We start from the raw sequence: 19,698 nt of genomic DNA on the forward strand, positions 1-19,698 counted from the left end.
TGGAAAAAAAAAAAAATATATATATATATATATATATATATATATATATATATATATATATATATATATATATATATATATATATATATATATATATATATATATATATATATATATATATATATATATATATATATATATATATATATATATATATATATATATATATATATATATATATATATATATATATATATATATATATATATATATATATATATATATATATATATATATATATATATATATATATATATATATATATATATATTATAGGTTAGGTTAAGTAATGTGTTTTGCCTTGGAAAATTGAATATGAAATTTAAGTCCTTTTTTTTATTCAGTCACTTCATAAAAAAATTTTTTTTTTTTTTTTTTGAGGGTTAGGTGCCTGACAGATTTTCACCCCTGTGCTCCTGTTAAACATTAATATATATATATATATATATATATATATATATATATATATATATATATATATATATATATATATATATATATATATATATATATATATATATATATATATATATATATATATATATATATATATATATATATATATATATATATATATATATATATATATATATATATATATATATATATATATATATATATATATATATATATAGTGACTGAATAAAAAAACGACTTAGATTTCATATTCAATTTTCCAAGGCAAAACACATTAGTTAACCTGACCTAACTGCCCTGGAGGGCAGGGGCACTTCTTCCTGACCTTATATTTACATTTAAGGTGTATCTAAAGATATATATGAAAAAATAGAACAGAAAAGATCAGCAATAAGGCCGGGAAAGGACTCTAGATAACTACTATGCATGAAATACCAACAAACATAAGTATCTTACCAGCCAGCAAGCAGCAGTCTCCAATGACGTTGTGGAAGGGTCCACTTACAAATAGCCTCAGGTTCACCAAAACCTGGGTGTGGGTGGGAATTGCATGGCCACACTGAGTCCTCTGCAGGTGAGGATTGCATGACCACACTGAGTCCTTTGCAGGTGAAGTTGCATCTCCTCGAATAATACTGTGGCGACTGCGACTATCTCTCGCCGATAGGAGGGACAAATTTTGCTTCCTCTCTTCATCTTTATTTTCGGTGTTCTATGCAAGATTTCACTTTATGCATCAGAAAATCGAGCTTCCTTGGTGGTAAAGCTTGGGAACAGTTTAAAATGAGGTTATTTTATGCACAGTTAATAGCAACCTGTTAACAACCTTGCTACCATGACAACTACAACCTCCGACGCGTTCGTGGATAACATTTGGCGGCCGGAGGTTGCTATCTGCGCCGATCGCAGGTTGTTAATTAAGAAGAAACCTGCTTCGTGGATCTCGGCCTAGGGATAGTGTAGAGAGGTGTGTAGTGTTCCTGGAGAACCTGTAGCAGTGACAGTTTTGGAATTTGTTTTGTGCTACAAGGAGAAACATTCTTTGTAATCAGTGTGCCGTGGGGTTTATTACAATCCCACTGAGATTGTCAGTTCCAAAAGAAAGGTAAAAAGATCATCCAAAATTCGAGGAAAAGTGTCTTGAAACCTCCCTCTTGAAAGAGTTTCAGCCATAGAAAAGAAGAAATATGGAAGCAGGTAGGAAGTTTACCAGAGAAAAGGATGAATAGTTGAGGATACTGGTTGCTCTTGCATTAGAGAGGTGGACAGAACAGGAGTGAGAGAAAGTAGAAAGTCTTGCGCATTGATGCCGCGGAAGGAGAGTGGGTGTGAAAATATCGGTAGAAGATAGCAAGAAAATCAAACATTGCAGTGAAGAGAAAAGATTTTAACGGCAGTAACAATAATCATGAAAACACACCTGAAAATTCCAGCTGCATCCATTACAGCTTGTTAAAAGTCTTCGACATGGGATATTGAACGAAATGTTTGAGAATACAATCCCTTGAATACGTGACTTGGAAACTTGTGAGTGGCCTTATTCTGTATGGGAATTTTCAAGTTTTGTTGAGACTTTTGTTAAGTGTTAATAATGTTAGATTAGATCACTAGAATGGAGTAGCGGCACACAGCCTGATCAGATTATTCTTCGCACTTCTCCGGATGATTCTCAGAACGTAGTATCTGACCCCAGGCGTGATAATGGGTAACTACGCACATACCGCCTCACTTTTCAGTCTTAATCGATACCAAGAAAACATCATCCAATTTGCTAAATATTTATTTTTATGGTTTACATACATAATTGCAAGTTAAAGGGAATATTCAGTGCATAATCTGGTGTAATTAATACCCCAAATGGAAATGACCACAGCGACTGAACCTGAAGTACTCTTCGTGATGGTTGTGTGGAGAGAGGCTACTCGTGTGTGTGTGTGTGTGTGTGTGTGTGTGTGTGTGTAGCCATGGTTGCCGCTGTCACTAGTGTTACTGGTGTTGCTGCTGTTATTGGTGTTACCGGTGTTGCCACTGTTGCCGGTGTTGCCACTGTTACTGGTGTTACCGATGTTATCAGTGTTATTTGTATTATTGGTGTTGGCGCCTTACTATTGTTACCGGTGTTGTTGCTATTACCAGTGTTTAAAGCGTTATCGCTATTGTCACTGTTACTAGTGTTTCCGCTGATATTTGTGTTGCTGATGTTATCAGTGTTATCGCTGTTCTCGGTGTGTGTGTGTGTGTGTGTGTGTGTGTGTGTGTGTGTGTGCTTTTTTTTTTTAACGCTATGCGCTCAACACACAGAGATTGGTCCCTGATACGGATCAGTGGTCATTCCTTTGAAAATATAAATAATAATACCTCTTGGTTCCCCAATTAGGCAAAGGTACCTTGGCCTTGGGAATACTGAGGTGGAATTGGAACAACAGGGCAACATACAAATATGAAGAGTAGTAATCAGTGAAACCCAATGGAGAGGACAGGGACACAGTTGTGGCCATTATTACAGCAATTACATATATTACCGTTGTTGCCACAATTCCCGTTATTACCATTGTTGCCGCAATTGCCATTCTTTTCGCAGCCGCTGCTGCCGCCACTGCCACTTTCGCCACTGCCGCCACTACCATTTTCGCCACTGCCGCCACTGCCGCCACTGCCATTTTCGCCACTGCCGCCACTGCCATTTTCGCCACTGCCACCACTGCTGCCACTGCCGCCACTGCCATTTTCGCCACTGCCACCAGTGCCGCCACTGACGCCACTGCCATTTTCGCCACTGCCGCCACTGCCATTTTCGCCACTGCCGCCACTGCCACCACTGCCATTTTCGCCACTGCCACCACTGCCGCCACTACCGCTACTGCCATTTTCGCCACTGCCGCCACTGCCGCCACTGCCATTTTCGCCACTGCCACCACTGCCGCCAATGCCGCCAATGCCGCCACTGCCGCCAGTGCCGCCGTCGTCAGCGTTGCCACTTTCGCCACTGCCACAGCAGAGACAAAAGGTGAGTAGACAAAAGTGGACGAAACGTGCATAGGAAGATAAGAAAACTACAAAACTACAAAAATATCACCTACTCGTAAAGCAAAGATGGAACAAGGAGTGTGATAACATTTAGACAATGTAAATGCCGTGAAGTGAATAAGGAGGCATGGCATGTATGTAATGAAGCGTTAAGGTAGACGAGGAGGCGGCGATGACTTACCCATTTCTAAAGAAGCCCAATTCTTGGGCGTCTGGCACGTAGAGAGCAATTGCTGCTCCCACCACGCACAACACAGCCACGAAGGAGACCAAGAACCTGGAAGAAAGGCAGTAATGAGGAGTGGCATGCGAATGTGGCCTATTTTTTTTATTTCTTTATAGCAGGCCACTTCTGCCGAGGCGCCCATCGCCTCCCAAACCTCCTGTGTCTTTACATCGCCTGGCCCTCGGGACAAACCAGAACATTCTGGAAGCTATCATTCTTGGAAGCTATTATATGACGCATTGGACCAAGTGTTGTGTTGGTGATTTGAATTTGACTTAATAGGGACCTCAATATAATTTCCACCAGCCTTAGATAACCTTGGAGGTCAAATTACAACTATAATTCAAGATCAGGTAAGTCACAGGTCCCTGTGAACTCGAAGCTTTTTTTTTTTTTTTATGTAGGAAGGATACTGGCCAAGGGCAACAAAAATCTAATAAAAAAAAAATGCCCACTGAAATGCCAGTCCCTTAAAAGGGTCAAAGCAGTGGTCAAAAATTGGTGGATAAGTGTCTTGAAACCTCCCTCTTGAAGGAATTCAAGTCATAGGAAGGTGGAAATACAGAAGCAGGCAAGGAATTCCAGAGTTTACCAGAGAAAGGGATGAATGATTAAGAATACTGGTTAACTCTTGCGTTAGAGTGGTGGACAGAATAGGGGTGAGAGAAAGAAGAAAGTCTTGTGCAGCAAGGCCGCGGAAGGAGGGGAGGCATGCAGTTAGCAAGATCAGAAGAGCAGTTGGCATTAAAATAGCGATAGAAGACAGCTAGATATGCAACATTGCGGCGGTGAGAGAGGGGCTGAAGACAGTCAGTTAGAGGAGAGGAGTTGATGAAACAAAAAGTTTTTGATTCCACCCTGTCTAGAAGAGCAGTATGAGTGGAACCCCCCCAGACATGTGAAGCATACTCCATACATGGACGGATAAGGCCCTTGTACAGAGTTAGCAGCTGGGGGGGTGAGAGAAACTGACGGAGACGTCTCAGAACACCTAACTTCATAGAAGCTGTTTTAGCTAGAGATGAGATGTGAAGTTTCCAGTTCAGATTATAAGTAAAGGACAGACCGAGGATGTTCAGTGTAGAAGAGAGGGACAGTTGAGTGTCATTGAAGAAGAGGGGATAGTTGTCTGGAAGATTGTGTCGAGTTGATAGATGGAGGAATTGAGTTTTTGAGGCATTGAACAATACCAAGTTTGTTCTGCCCCAATCAGAAATTTTAGAAAGATCAGAAGTCAGGCGTTCTGTGGCTTCCCTGCGTGATATGTTTACCTCCTGAAGGGTTGGACGTCTATGAAAAGACGTGGAAAAGTGCAGGGTGCTATCATCAGCATAGGAGTGGATAGGACAAGAAGTTTGGTTTAGATTATCATTAATGAGTAATAAGAAGAGAGTGGGTGACAGGATAGAACCCTGAGGAACACCACTGTTAATAGATTTAGGAGAAGAACAGTGACCGTCTACCACAGCAGCAATAGAACGGTCAGAAAGGAAACTTGAGATGAAGTTACAGAGAGAAGGATAGAAACCGTAGGAGGGTAGTTTTGAAATCAAAGCTTTGTGCCAGACTCTATCAAAGGGTTTTGATATGTCCAAGGCAACAGCAAAAGTTTCACCAAAGTCTCTAAAAGAGGATGACCAAGACTCAGTAAGGAAAGCCAGAAGATCACCAGTAGAGCGGCCTTGACGGAATCCATACTGGCGATCAGATAGAAGGTTGTGAAGTGATAGATGTTTAAGAATCTTCCTGTTGAGGATAGATTCAAAAATTTTAGATAAGCAGGAAATTAAATTTAGATAAGCAGGAAATTAAATTAAAGGACGGTAGTTTGAGGGATTAGAGCGGTCACCCTTTTTAGGAACAGGTTGAATGTAGGCAAACTTCCAGCAAGAAGGAAAGGTAGATGTTGACAGACAGAGCTGAAAGAGTTTGACTAGGCAAGGTGCAAGCACGGAGGCACAGTTTCGGAGAACAATAGGAAGGACCCCATCAGGTCCATAAGCCTTCCGAGGGTTTAGGCCAGCGAGGGCATGGAAAACATCATTGCGAAGAATTTTAATAGGTGGCATGAAGTAGTCAGAGGGTGGAGGAGAGGGAGGAACAAGCCCAGAATCGTCCAAGGTAGAGTTTTTAACAAAGGTTTGAGCAAAGAGTTCAGCTTTAGAAATAGATGTGATAGCAGTGGTGCCATCTGGTTGAAGTACAGGAGGGAAAGAAGAAGAAGCAAAGTTATTGGAGATATTTTTGGCTAGATGCCAGAAATCACGAGGGGAGTTAGAACTTGAAAGGTTTTGACATTTTCTCTTAATGAAGGAGTTTTTGGCTAGTTGGAGAACAGACTTGGCATGGTTCCGGGCAGAAATATAAAGTGCATGAGATTCTGGTGAAGGAAGGCTTAAGTACCTTTTGTGGGCCACCTCTCTATCATGTATAGTACGAGAACAAGCTGTGTTAAACCAAGGTTTAGAAGGTTTAGGACGAGAAAAAGAGTGAGGAATGTACGCCTCCATGCCAGACACTATCACCTCTGTTATGCGCTCAGCACACAAAGACGGGTCTCTGACACGGAAGCAGTAGTCATTCCAAGGAAAATCAGCAAAATACCTCCTCAGGTCCCCCGAACTAGCAGAGGCAAAACGCCAGAGGCACCTTTGCTTAGGGGGATCCTGAGGAGGGATTGGAGTGATAGGACAAGATAAAGATATGAGATTGTTATCGGAGGAGCCCAACGGAGAAGAAAGGGTGACAGCATAAGCAGAAGGATTAGAGGTCAGGAAAAGGTCAAGAATGTTGGGCGTATCTCCAAGACGGTCAGGAATACGAGTAGAGTGTTGCACCAATTGCTCTAGGTCATGGAGAATATAGCAAAGTTGTAGGCTAGTTCACCAGGATGGTCAGTGAAGGGAGAGGAAAGCCAAAGCTGGTGGTGAACATTGAAGTCTCCAAGAATGGAGATCTCTGCAAAAGGGAAGAGGGTCAGAATGTGCTCCACTTTGGAAGTTAAGTAGTCAAAGAAGAAGCTGACTACTTTGGATCAAGTGTGTGGTTGGTGGTTGAGTTTTACTTAATAGCGTTCTAAAAATGGCCATCATTGGTCTCGGATGATCTCTAATATCCATTCCACTCCATATTGGTATTCCTCAGGTCAGTTTATCCTTGTAGACCAAGTTTGGAATTGATAGGTTGTAAAGTGTAGAAGTTTGGGAACAAACAAATAAACACACACACACACACACATATATACACATATATATATATATATATATATATATATATATATATATATATATATATATATATATATATATATATATATATATATATATATATATATATATATATATATATATATATATATATATATATATATATATATATATATATATATATATACAAACATTTGCCTTTTATAGGTATAGATTAGATTTATTTTTTTTATATATATTAATTTATTTTAAATGTCATGTGGAGATTAACCAAGGACTCAATGATGAAAGAGAAATAATAGACCCATTTTACTTGAGGAGTATGGTGAGGTGGCCACGAGAGCTATCTGTTGGAGCTATGACTATGTGAGTATAATTATGAATTTGAATAAAAATATTATTCTGAGAGTGAGTTTGAATACCAAGGTTAGTAAAAGTAAGTGTGAGTATGGTTGTTGGTTCGGATGCGAGTGCGTTAGTGTGAGTGAAAATGATCGTTTGAATATTAGCGTTAGTGTCAGTCATGAGTGTTAGTGTGTGTTAGTGTCAAGTGTTAGTGCGATTGTAAATGTTAATGTGAATGTAATTTGAGTGATAATGTAAGTAAGTAAGTAAGTAAGTAAGTAAAGTTTATTGCCAATATATGTATTACAGATTCAAATAGAAATTATATTGTACCTTGGCACGGTGTGTCGAGCCGAGGCTCCCCGACATACGAGTACATACTGCAGCTAAGCTGGTTTTAGCTGCGAAACGTTAATTGGCAAGTCAACATTAAAAAAGAAAACCTAGCTATTGATAGTTCAATGGACATACACAAAGATGCATATACATACTGCTCTTACATACATACATCCTCACACACATACACATATACATGTACCTACACTAATATTATAATAAATAAAGCAAACCATATGCTAAACTTTTTACAGTGCATATGTTTATATATTTCTCAGAGCAATGAAATGCTCTTTAGCTTTCCTCTTAAACTGAGAAAAGTTATCACTATTTACATTTTTTTTTTCTTTTTTTATAGTGACAGGAAGATAATTCCATAGTTGCGGACCAAAGTAGAAAATGCTGAACTTAAATAATGTTGTGTGGAATTGAAAGCAGTCTAAATGCGTAAGAGGACTCTACAAATTTAAATGCATTAGTGTCTGGGAAATTTCTAGTGAATTAAAAGAAAACACTTATGAATATAAAAAAAAAAATAAATAAATAAATAAATACAATAAATTGTGATCAGAATGTATTACATCTGTTGAATAAAACTTATCCATATTAAAACTTCATCGCAAAATTTTATTTTGAATAATTTTTTACATCTTTAGGAAAGAGAGCCATGCACATGACCATACTGAGACTCAATAGATTAAATGAGGGAAGCCGAGTGTATAGTAAAACACTTAGCAAGGCTTCATTATTGAGATGATTTCATATTTTATATAAAATTCTACACGTCCTGGACAACTGTAAATATACATTGTTTATATGGAATTTCCAATTAAGATTATTATCAATATCAACACATAAAAAAAAATATATTTGAGTAACGCGTTGCAGTGTTTCACCTTCAAGGATTATTGGGGGGATATGATTTGTTATGGATCGATCCTAAAAAAAAAAAATCATTACTTTTATTTATATTAAACCTTAATTTATCTAGTTTTATCCAAGTATTTATTTAATTTAGTTATATTGTCAAGTTTGTATGTAGTGTAGATTACAAATATCGTTATCTTTCATCATCAAGTTTATGTGATCTGCATATATAGTAAATTTGAGTTCTGAGGTAGATTTGACTCAGTTGGTAACTAAACATAAGAACATAAGAACATAAGAAATAAGGGAAGCTGTACAGTAAGTGAGACTTACGAAAAAATCTTTGAATATCAGTCATCTTGCTGATAACATGATATTTCCATAGTACTTGAACTCGTACTTGTTCCTGGACCCAAAGTATCCGTTAAGTATCCAAATAGTTTAGAGTTTATTTATTTATTTATTTATTTATTTATTTATTTATTTATCTATTTTTTTCTGTAGGAGGGGCACCTGCCAAGGACAAGAAAATTATAAGAAAAAAAAAAAAAGGATCCACTGAGGTGCTGATCATTAAACAGAATCAAAAGCGGTACTCAAAAATTAAATCTTCCTCTTGAAAGAGTTAAAATCACAGGAAGGAAAAAATACAGAAGCAGGCAGGGAGTTCCAGAGTTTATCAGAGAAAGGGAATAAAGATTGAGAATACTAGTTAACTCCTTCCTATGACTTAAACTCATTAAAGAGAGAGAGAGAGAGAGAGAGAGAGAGAGAGAGAGAGAGGGGGGGGGGGGTTGTTGACAGAATACGGGTGAGAGAAAGAAGAAAGTCTTGTGCAGCGAGGCCGCAAGAGGAGGGGAGGCAAGCAGTCAGAAAGATCCGAAGAGCAGTTTGCATGAAAATAGCGGTAGAAGATAGCAAGAGATGCAACATTACGGCGATGAGAGAGAGGCTGAAGGCAGTTCAGAACATGAGATATCCAGAAAATAAAGGAAGGTGCAGGAAGCCATCGGGCCTACACGTGGCAGTCCCTGTAAATACTGAACCTCGAGGTCCCACGGAGACTCGAACTCGGATTGTTGGATTCAGAATCCAAAGTGCTAACCATTACACCATAGGACCGCAACAGTTAGATGAGAGAAGTTGATAAGACTAAAAATAAAGTTTCTTATTTCACCCTGTCTAGAAGAGTGGTATCAGTGGAACCACCCTCCCCCTTACATGTGAGGGTGTGGTGGTTGAGAAAAACTGTCAGAGACAACTCAAAACTCCTAACTTCATAGAAGCTGCTTTATCTCGAGATGAGATGTGAAGTGTCCAGTTTAAATTAGAAGTAAAAGAGAGACCAACAAATTTTTAGTGTAGAAGAGATTATATTTGAGAGGTATACTTATATATATATATATATATATATATATATATATATATATATATATATATATATATATATATATATATATATATATATATATATATATATATATATATATATATATATAGATAGATAGATAGATAGATAGATAGATAGATAGATAGATAGATAGATAGATAGATAGATAGATAGATAGATAGATAGATAGATAGATAGATAGATAGATAGATAGATAGATAGATAGATAGATAGATAGATAGATAAATAGATAGATAGATAGATAGAGAGAGAGAGAGAGAGAGAGAGAGAGAGAGAGAGAGAGAGAGAGAGAGAGAGAGAGAGAGAGAGATTGGTATACTAGAAGAGGTATACTTGAGTGACATTGTAGAAATAGGGATAGTTATCTGGAAGGTTGTGTCGAGTTGATAGATGGAGGAATTGAGTTTTTCAGGCATTTAACAATATTAAGTTTGCTGTGCCACAATCAGAAATTTTAGAGAAATCAGAAGTCAGGTGTTCTGTGGCTTCCCTGCGTAAACTGTTTATCTCCTAAAAAGTTGGAAGTCAACAAAAGATGTGGAAAAGTGCAGAGTGGTATCATGAGCGAAGGAATGGAAAAGACAAGAAATCAATGATGAATAATAGGAAGAGAGTTGGTGACAGGACAGAAGCCCGAGGAACCTAACTGTTAATAGACTTGGAAGAATAGTGACCGTTTACCACAACAGCAATAGAACGGTCAGAAATTAAACTGAAGATGAAGTTACAGAGAGAAAGATAGAAGCTGTAGAAGGGTAGTTTGGAAATCAAAGCTTTCTGTCAGACTCTATGAAAATTGTTTTGATATGTTTAAGGCATGAGCAAAATTTTCACCAAAATCCAAATCCCTAAAAGAGGATGACCAAGACATAATAAGGAAAGCCAGAAGATCACCAGTAGAGCGGCTTCGACGGAACCCATACTGGTGATCAGATAGAAGGCTGTGAAGTGATAGATGTTTAAGAATGCTCTTGTTGAGGATATATCAAAAAAAAAAAATAGATAAATAAAGAGGCAGGAAATTAAAGCAAGAGGATAGTAGTTTGAGGGATTAGAGCTGTCACCTTTTTTTAGGAACAGGCTGAATGTAGGTAAACGTCCAGCAAAAACGAGAGGTAGATTCTGAGAAACAAAGTTGGAAGAGTTTGACTAGGCAAGGTGCAAGCACGGAGGCACAGTCTTGGAGAATAATTAGGAGGGAGACCATCAGCTCCATAAGCCTTCCGACGATTAAGGCCATCGATAGCAATGGAAAACACCACTGCAAAGGATCTTTAACTTTTGCTGCTAATCTGTTAGGACATTAGTGTAAATGCAGGAAGCGAGAAACATCTTTCATATGCTGCCTGAGCTGGCATGCTGCTTCACCAAGAGACGCATAACAATCCATCCCCATCAGACATTAAGTAAGATTCGGTGAAAATTCTCCCACAGATAAGGTTTAACATTTAGTTAAGTTCTGAAGTCTTCAAAGTTTTATGGTTATTGTCAGCCCGTGCGGGAGGTGGGTAAATAATTGGTCAACAAGTCTCGTGATCTACCAAAGTGATCTACCAAATACCACCAGTGTTTGAGAGTTTCACTGTCTGTATCACATTGCCCATATACTATGACACACACACACACACACACACACACACACACACACACACACACACACACACACACACACATTGTGCTCTTGAAAAAAATGAAGTTGATGACATCAGTAAAAATGCAACTGTAACTGAACTCGCTCGTACTTGGGCTCAAGTTCAAGTATAAAACGGAATATTTACTTTTAGTATGGTACAACATAATGTACTCAGACCTAAGCCTGGTGAAGCGCTGTGCAATTGTCTAGAGGACAGTTGCCAGTGGGGAGGCAATTATCCTAAGCGAGCAGTCATCTGGGAGAGTTTTCCGTAGGCAGCTGTTCGGGGGAGCAGTTTTCCTAGAACCAGTTGTAGGTATGCATGTGGTGCAGAGAGCGGTACACAAAGGCAATAAAAGGCGCTGTCATCCTCAAGATTTTCCTTACTCTCTATACAAGGGCAAACCTAAGAAGTAAAAAGAATATAGTGACGAAAATAATAATGCTGAATTCCTAAATTTATAACAGAGTCAATGTTTTATTCATATTTGCAATAGAAAAAAAAATGCCGCTATAAAAAGCTCAGTAGACATAATTTAATGTTGCTGTCCGGTTATTTTAAAGATGTCTTGCTGTTCCTCTTTAGAAAGACTCAAAAGATGGGAGTGGCATAAACAGAGTACACAGATAATACTGATATCACCATGAGGGTATCTGTACTAAAATCGCATTTGTGTTGTTCATGTAAGAATTTATTTCCTTAGTAAGCAGTTTGAGTGTCATGAAATGGGAAAGATGGTAAAAAGAAAAGAAAAAAAAAAAACAGATTGAAGCAGAACTACTGTCAATGCATACATCAGTGGCTCCCAAGCGTTTTTTTTTTTTTTCTCCTGCTACCAGTTCACCTGTTTCGATTTTCCCTTCCACATACTTCAGACAAGGAAGTCATAAAGGAACTTTCAAGATGCTGCAAATAATCATCAATTATTGATAATAATCATAATAATGAACTAGCAACTCCAGCCATACAGGAGATTTCAAAATACTACAAATAATTGTCAAGTACTGATAATTGTAATAATGAGTAATTAGCAGATTAGAGCATTACATTTTGAATATTACCTGCAGTACACACTGTGAAAAAAAAAATACAAATCTCATTCAGATGAAGTAAACAAGTAAACGAAGGTGGAGACAGTGGAGCAACAGCAGTGGGGAGGTAAGACTGAACTGTTCTGCCCATTCCCTGCCCTAACTATGCCAGTGTAACCAGGTTCATAATATATAATCATTATATTGTGACTAAAAATTATGAAAATCGATCAAAAATATCGTGCCAAGTCACTAAGTAAGGCAATCATAGTATAAGTGTTGATTTCTTGTGTTATATAGTACTTCTTGAAAAAAAAAAAAAAGTAAATTGCCACATTCTATGATTTTTCTTTCTTTTCATGTTGGTTAATACATAATAATTTCTATTTCACAGAAGAGACTTCTTACTGGAATGTTAAAATTTATCAATGGAAGAAATTTCCCTCAGGTTTGGTAATGCTCATCTGTATATTCTCTTTCCTAAAGAAAGAAATAAAGAAAGAAAGAAAAAAAATAAGGAAAATTGCAGAAAGCCAGTAGATCTACGGATGATAGTCCCTGCACAACACTCATGATCTCTCTAATCTTCCTTAAAGCTCCATATGACTCGGCACTAACATGATTACTGTATCTATTACAACTTTTGTCTGTCTGTCTGTGTCTCTCTCTCTCTCTCTCTCTCTCTCTCTCTCTCTCTCTCTCTCTCTCTCTCTCTCTCTCTCTCTCTCTCTCTCTCTCTCTCTCTCTCTCTCTCTCTCTCCCTAGTAGACATGGGGCCTTGTGTTGCTGAGTCGACTGGTTGTGTTAGTTCTCCTGTTCTCGAGGCCTTCGTTGCGAAGGTCTCAGAGGTGGAGGCTGAGTTCCATCGAAGGATCTCGGAGGTGCAGGCTGAGTTTCATGAGAGGATCTCAGACCTGCAGGCTGAGTTCTATGAGAGGATCTCAGCACCTGTGGGAGGGTCGTGCCCCACCGTCACCTTACCTAGTAAGGCGACGGAGGAGCAGTGGTCGGTTGTGTGCAGGGGAGCCAAGAGGGTGAAGGTCCTCAGGGCATCTTGCGTGGAGACGAAGAATCCCTTCAATGTGCTGGAGGAAGGGAAGGAGAAGGAGGTGGACAGGGCGGGAGGAGGCAAGAAGGAGGGGGCAGATGCAGTTACCCTGCCCCAAGGTAGAGTGCTTGTGTTTGGTGATAGGTTAGGCACTTAGATAGTGCGTTCTGTGCTAGGGATAAGAAGCGTAGGTCGAGGATGTGTTTGCCGGGGGCCGGGATAGGGAAGGTAGCTGATAGGCTAGACACGTGCTTGGAAAAAGATGGGACCAAGCTCATTGTTTTTCTCAGTGCAGGAGGGAATGACCTTGGTAAGGTCAGGAGTGAGGAGCTTATCAGGAGGTTTCGACAGGCTTTGGACAGGATTAGGGACAAGGGAGGGATCCCCGTGGTATGTGGTGTCTTGCCGAGGAGGGGAGTTGGTGCTGAGTGGCTGTCCAGGGCTATTACAGTGAATCGCAGGCTCGCGAATCATTGTAGGAGTAATGGATGGACGTTCATCGACAACTGGGACCTTTTCTATGGTAGGGACACCTTGTACGCCAGGGATGGAGTGCATTTGTCACGCCAGGGTGTTCGTGTTTTGGCCGAAACACTCGAGCGGGAGGTTACTGCACTCCAGCACTTTTTTCGTTAGTCGGGAGGGAAGAAGGGGTAGTGAGAAGGCGAGGGGCAAAATAGTTAAATCTAGAAAGGTAGCTAGCTCTGGGATGGTGAGAAATAGCTTAAGTGTTTACTACACAAACTGTAGAAGTATTCTGAATAAAATAGACTTGCTTAGAGAAATAGTGAGCGTAGAGAAATTTGATATCATTGCTTTAACTGAAACTTGGTTAGATATGTCAGGAAAAGTATTTAATCCAGAGGTTAAGATAGATGGGTATACAATGTTCTATAAAGATAGGGAAAACAGGAGAGGAGGAGGCGTCGCGTTATACGTTAGGGACATTACAGTGTTGTATGAACAGTAGAATTAAAACAGATAAAAAAGCAGAGTCGATATGGGTAGATATTAAGGAAGGATCGCAGTCAGTAGTACTAGGGGTAGTTTACAGACCACCGACCAGTACAGAGGAAATTAACACCTCACTGTGGCAGGAACTAAATAGAACAGGCAGGTACAGTCAGGTATGTGTGGTAGGAGATTTTAATTTTAGGAATATCGACTGGAGTCTCATTGTGGGTAACAAGGAAGCAGAGGAATTTCTTAAGGTAATTCAGGATATTTTTTTTAAAACAGGTAGTCGTAGAACCCATAAGGGGGAATAATATTCTAGATTTAATTCTTACTAACAGGGAAGAAGCAGTCACGCAGGTAGAGGTTGGAGGACAGCTAGGTAACAGTGACCATAGGGAAATTAGGTACAATTTAGAATGGGAAGAAACAGTTAGAAACAAAAACACTAGTAAAATACCTGACTTTAGGAGAGCAGATTTTGAAGAATTAAAAAGGTACCTCCAAGGAGTGGACTGGCAAAGGATGCAGGGTGAGGTCAGGTCAGGGAAGGAGTTCAGAGAGATAAGGCAGGATGAGAGAGATGAGGTGAGGCTCCAGAAGGGAGGAGGAAAGAGGAAGGGGGGAGCTAGGTGTGAGTATGTTAGAATGTTAGGTCATGCTGAAATGAGAGAGGTGAGGTCGAGGCGAGTAGATGAGGGAGTGGAGAGGATGGTAGGGGACGAGATGAGGGGACTAGGTGAAGTAAATGTAGATGAATTGTATAAATATTTCGTAGATAAAGTTCATACAGGTCAGTTAGCAAATATCCCGTATAGAACAATAAGATCACAAAAAAATGACCCTAAATGGATGACTGCTAGGTTAAAGCGTTATATAGGGCGTAAGAAGAGATTAAGGGCAGGTGAAGAAGTTTTAAGGACACAATATAATGAATTAGTTAGAACAGTCAGGAAATTAACGAGGAAAGCTAAGGACAATTATGAATTAAAGGTAGCCAGCCAGGCGAAGACGGACCCCAAGGGATTTTATCAGGTATACAGGACGAAGAATAAGGATACTGTAGGTCCATTAAAGGCAGCAGATGGGGAGCTAGTTAGTTCTGGGGAGGAGATAAGTAAACTTCTGAATGATTATTTTTTAACTGTCTTCACCCAGGAAAACATGCAGGATATGCCAGATAGTGAACAGGTGTTTAGAGCAGATGAGAATGAGAAGCTGACAGATATTTCCATAACTAGGGAGATAGTGAAACAGGAGATAGATAGGCTAAAAAAGTTCAAGTCAACAGGACCTGATGAAATATATCCCAGAGTACTTAAGGAATGTAAAGAGATTATTAGTGAGCCGTTAGTTTCTGTCTTTAGGAAATCACTGGAGTCGGGTGAGGTACCAGTAATGTGGAGGCAGGCTAATGTAGTACCCATCTTTAAGAAAGGAGATAAAACTTTAGCGTCTAATTATAGACCTGTCAGCTTAACTTCAGTTGTAGTCAATAATAGCGAGGAACATTAGGGAACATTTAGACAACCATAACTTGATAAATCAGTCACAGCATGGCTTCACGAAGGGGAAGTCTTGCCTGACAAACTTGTTAAGTTTGTACAGAAAGGTGTACGAGGCAGTAGATAATGGTGATAGTTATGATATCTTATATCTGGACTTTAGTAAAGCATTTGACAAGGTACCCCATCAAAGGCTCCTGAGAAAGGTTAGGGCACACGGGATAGATGGGAAGGTGTTAGGCTGGATAGAGTCATGGCTTAGTGACAGGCGACAGAGAGTGGTAATAAACGGCTGGAAATCCGAGTTGGGTCATGTAATTAGTAAGGTGCCACAGGGATCAGTATTAGGACCATTGTTATTTCTAATATATATCAATGACTTGGATAGTGGAATTAGTAGTGATGTTAGTAAATTTGCGGATGACACAAAGATAGGTAGATTAATTAGGTCAGAATCGGATGCCATCGCTTTGCAGGCAGACTTAGATAGAATGAATGAATGGGCGGATAGATGGCAAATGCAATTTAATATCAATAAATGCAAAGTGCTTAGCATAGGTAGAGGAAACCCACACAATAGGTACACATTAAACAACCAAACTCTGGTAGGTACAGGGTACGAGAAAGATTTAGGAGTTATAGTTAGCTCTGAACTCCGTCTAGGGAAACAATGCTTAGAAGCCAGAAACAAGGCAAATAGGGTACTAGGATTCATTTTTAGGAGTGTTAAAAGTAGAAGGCCGGAAGTAATATTAAAGTTAGACTTGGCGCTGGTCAGACCTCATCTAGACCACGCTGTGCAGTTCTGGTCCCCACATTACAGGAAAGATATAGGACTATTAGAATCAGTACAGAGGAGAATGACTAAAAGGATACAGGGGATGAGGAGTATTCCTTACGAGGCGAGGTTGAAGCTGTTAAATTTACATTCTCTAGAGAGACGTAGGTTAAGAGGGGACCTGATAGAAGTCTTTAAGTGGTATAAGGGTTATAACAAGGGAGATGTAAGCAAAATTCTTAGGACAAGATTTAGACAAGTTTATGGATTGGGATAACAGATGGAAATAGGTAGGTGTGTTTCATACAGGGACTGCCACGTGTAAGCCTGGTCGCTTCTTGCAGCTTCCCTTATTTCTTATGTTCTTATGTTCTTATGTTCTCTCTCTCTCTCTCTCTCTCTCTCTCTCTCTCTCTCTCTCTCTCTTTCTCTCTCTCTCTCTCTCTCTCTCTCTCTCTCTCTCTCTTCTCATGGATGCGGTGCGACCAACACCAAATATAAATTTAGTATTTCTTCGGGACTCTAAAAGACATAAATGTCAATTTCGACCATGTAGGTCTTCTCTTTGAGAAAGACATGTAAATCCTTAGATAAAAGTAACTAAATGCACTAAACAATTATTATATTCTACCGTTAGAAGTTGAAAATGTATGTAGATAAGTTGAATACAGGATTGGACAAATTTATGGATGGGGATTACTATTATTGTTATTATTATTATTATTATTATTATTATTATTATTATTATTATTATTATTATTATATGAATGAACGAAGACGACCCACTGGAAAGCACGAATGCATAAGCCCGAAGGTCCAGTGGGTGGCACTTCACTGATAATTGAAGGTTTAGTAACAGGAAGAAAGCATAGAATAGTAAGATTTGAAAGGACTCTGACGGACTCTGGGATGAAACACCGGGAAAATTGTGATGCATTACATCGATTCACAGACAAGGCACGGTCGTTCAGGCTCGTGGAGTGTCTTGTAGCACTTGCCGGTTCTAAGGGAGCAGGCAAATGACGGTGCAACGGGTGGTTGACATTAGACATAATTTTGAAGAAATAAGACTGTGACCCTACCAAACGTCGATGCCGAAGTTTAATCTCAAGATTAGGGAGAAGAAATTTAATCTGGTTGAGTGCTCTATCTAAAAGTTTTAAATTAGACTCAGCTGCAGAAATCCAAACAGAATGACAGTACTCAAAATGAGGCAGTATGAAAGAGTAAAAGCAGCTTTTGGCAATATCATCAGAGGAATATATCCGACTGCACTTACGCAATAAACCAACTTTTCGTGAGATTCACGACGCAAGTGAACTCAAGTGCAACTCAAAAGTGAGTTTGGGATCAAGGGTGACTCCAAGCAACTTTAGTGAAGAACAATTTAAAACTAGTACTCCATTGACAACAATATCAGGGTGAGGAGGAAAAGGCGTCCTTGATCGATTAATAACCATACTGTGAGACTTACTCGGGTTTAGTTTCATACACTACCGATCACACCAAGACATAATCCTTGAGACATCTCGAGTGAGAACATTGGCGATTCTCTGTCCATCCTGACGGGAAGGAATTACTGCATATAAAGTGGTGTTGTTAGCATAAGCAACTATATCAGACTCAATCGTACACCACATGTCAAGAGTGTAAATAATAAAAAGAATAGGTCCCAGGACGCTTCCTCGTAGAACACCGGATAAAACTGGACTAAAGGAACTGAAACAGCCATCAACAGTCACACGCTGCTTTCTATCGGTTAGGAACTCTGAAATAATTTGATGGAAGCGGCCACCAATGATAAGAGATCTGACTTTAGACAGGAGGGCTTTGTGGTTAACACGATCAAATGCAGAGTTAAAGTCAAGTGAAATTGCTCTAGACTCATAAACAGCATCAAGAGCAACTTGAATGTCGTGTGTTATGTAAACAAGAACATCAAAAGTACTGAGACTTTTTCTAAAATCAAACTGATTAGATGGCAACAACTTATTAATATCTAAAAAAAACGTGTGAGACGCTTGGCTAACAGGGGCTCAAAGATCTTAGACAGATGATAGCTGAAAGTAGATAAGTTTGCCAAGTGTAGGCCTGACAGTTTCCTTAAGCCGGAGAAGAGAGCCACAGGATGTCAACAACGTGACACAAACTCACCTCATTCTGTAGATGTGAGCAGACGAACGAGCCGCGAGTGAATGAAGTGTGACAAGCCCCTGGCCGTTATTTATAAGCGTTATACCTGTGTGTGTGTGTGTGTGTGTGTGTGTGTGTGTGTGTGTATGTGTGTAACAAATTTCGACATCAACACTAATATCAGTGTGTTGCCATGGCACACACACACACACACACACACACACACACACACACAGTTATTCATACAACTTTACTTCACGTTCACTACTGGTACAGTTTCTACATTCCTGTGAACAGATAACAAGTGGAGAAAAGACAGATATAGGACATTACACTCATGACGATTTCTTCCTTAAAATACGGCAAGATGACCGAGAGTGATCGTGATGATACAAGTAGCAGCTGCAGTATGAAGAGTAGCAGTAGCAACAGCAGTATTAATAGTAGTAGTAGTAGTAGTAGTAGTAGTAGTAGTAGTAGTTCTTGTTGCTGTAGTAGTAGTAGAAGTAATAGTAATAGTAGTAGTAGTAGTAGTAGTAGTAGTAGTAATAGTAGTAGTAGTAGAAGTAGTAGTAGTAGTAGTAGTATTTCTTGTTCCTGTAGTAGTAGTAGTAGTAGTAGTAGTAGTAGTAGTAGTAGTAGTAGTAGTAGTAGTATTTCTTGTTCCTGTAGTAGTAGTAGTAGTAGTAGTAGTAGTAGTAGTCAAGTAATAGTAGTAGTAATAGCAGTAGTAGTAGTAGAAGTTTTTGTATTATTATTATTATTATTGTTATCATTATT

The 19,698-nt window shown here is 39.1% G+C and overlaps 1 protein-coding gene and 1 non-coding gene across 2 annotated transcripts; both read right to left on the reverse strand.

Annotated features, from left to right (window-relative positions):
• Positions 1–2,181: 2,181 nt before the first annotated feature.
• LOC135093572 (uncharacterized) lies at positions 2,182–18,998 on the reverse strand. Its single transcript, XM_063992948.1, has 3 exons — positions 18,940–18,998; positions 3,626–3,721; positions 2,182–3,403 (listed from the first exon to the last, which is right to left on the reverse strand). Exons 1-3 carry the CDS (start codon positions 18,942–18,944, stop codon positions 2,872–2,874), a joined length of 633 nt encoding a protein of 210 aa, XP_063849018.1. The 5' UTR covers positions 18,945–18,998; the 3' UTR covers positions 2,182–2,871.
• On the reverse strand, positions 9,475–9,546 carry Trnaq-cug (transfer RNA glutamine (anticodon CUG)). Its single transcript has one exon. It is a non-coding gene; the product is annotated as a tRNA-Gln (tRNA).
• Positions 18,999–19,698: the final 700 nt, after the last annotated feature.

The sequence above is a fragment of the Scylla paramamosain genome, chromosome 43 (genome assembly GCF_035594125.1).
Source record: "Scylla paramamosain isolate STU-SP2022 chromosome 43, ASM3559412v1, whole genome shotgun sequence".
Taxonomy (NCBI): domain Eukaryota; kingdom Metazoa; phylum Arthropoda; class Malacostraca; order Decapoda; family Portunidae; genus Scylla; species Scylla paramamosain.

What these genes read in the sequence shown, in the direction of transcription:
- LOC135093572 (XM_063992948.1), bottom strand. An exon ending in TTGGGCTTCTTTAGAAATGG is followed by an intron (nt 3,404 to 3,625) that starts GTAAGTCATCGC and finishes CTGCTGTGGCAG; the next exon opens with TGGCGAAAGTGGCAACGCTG.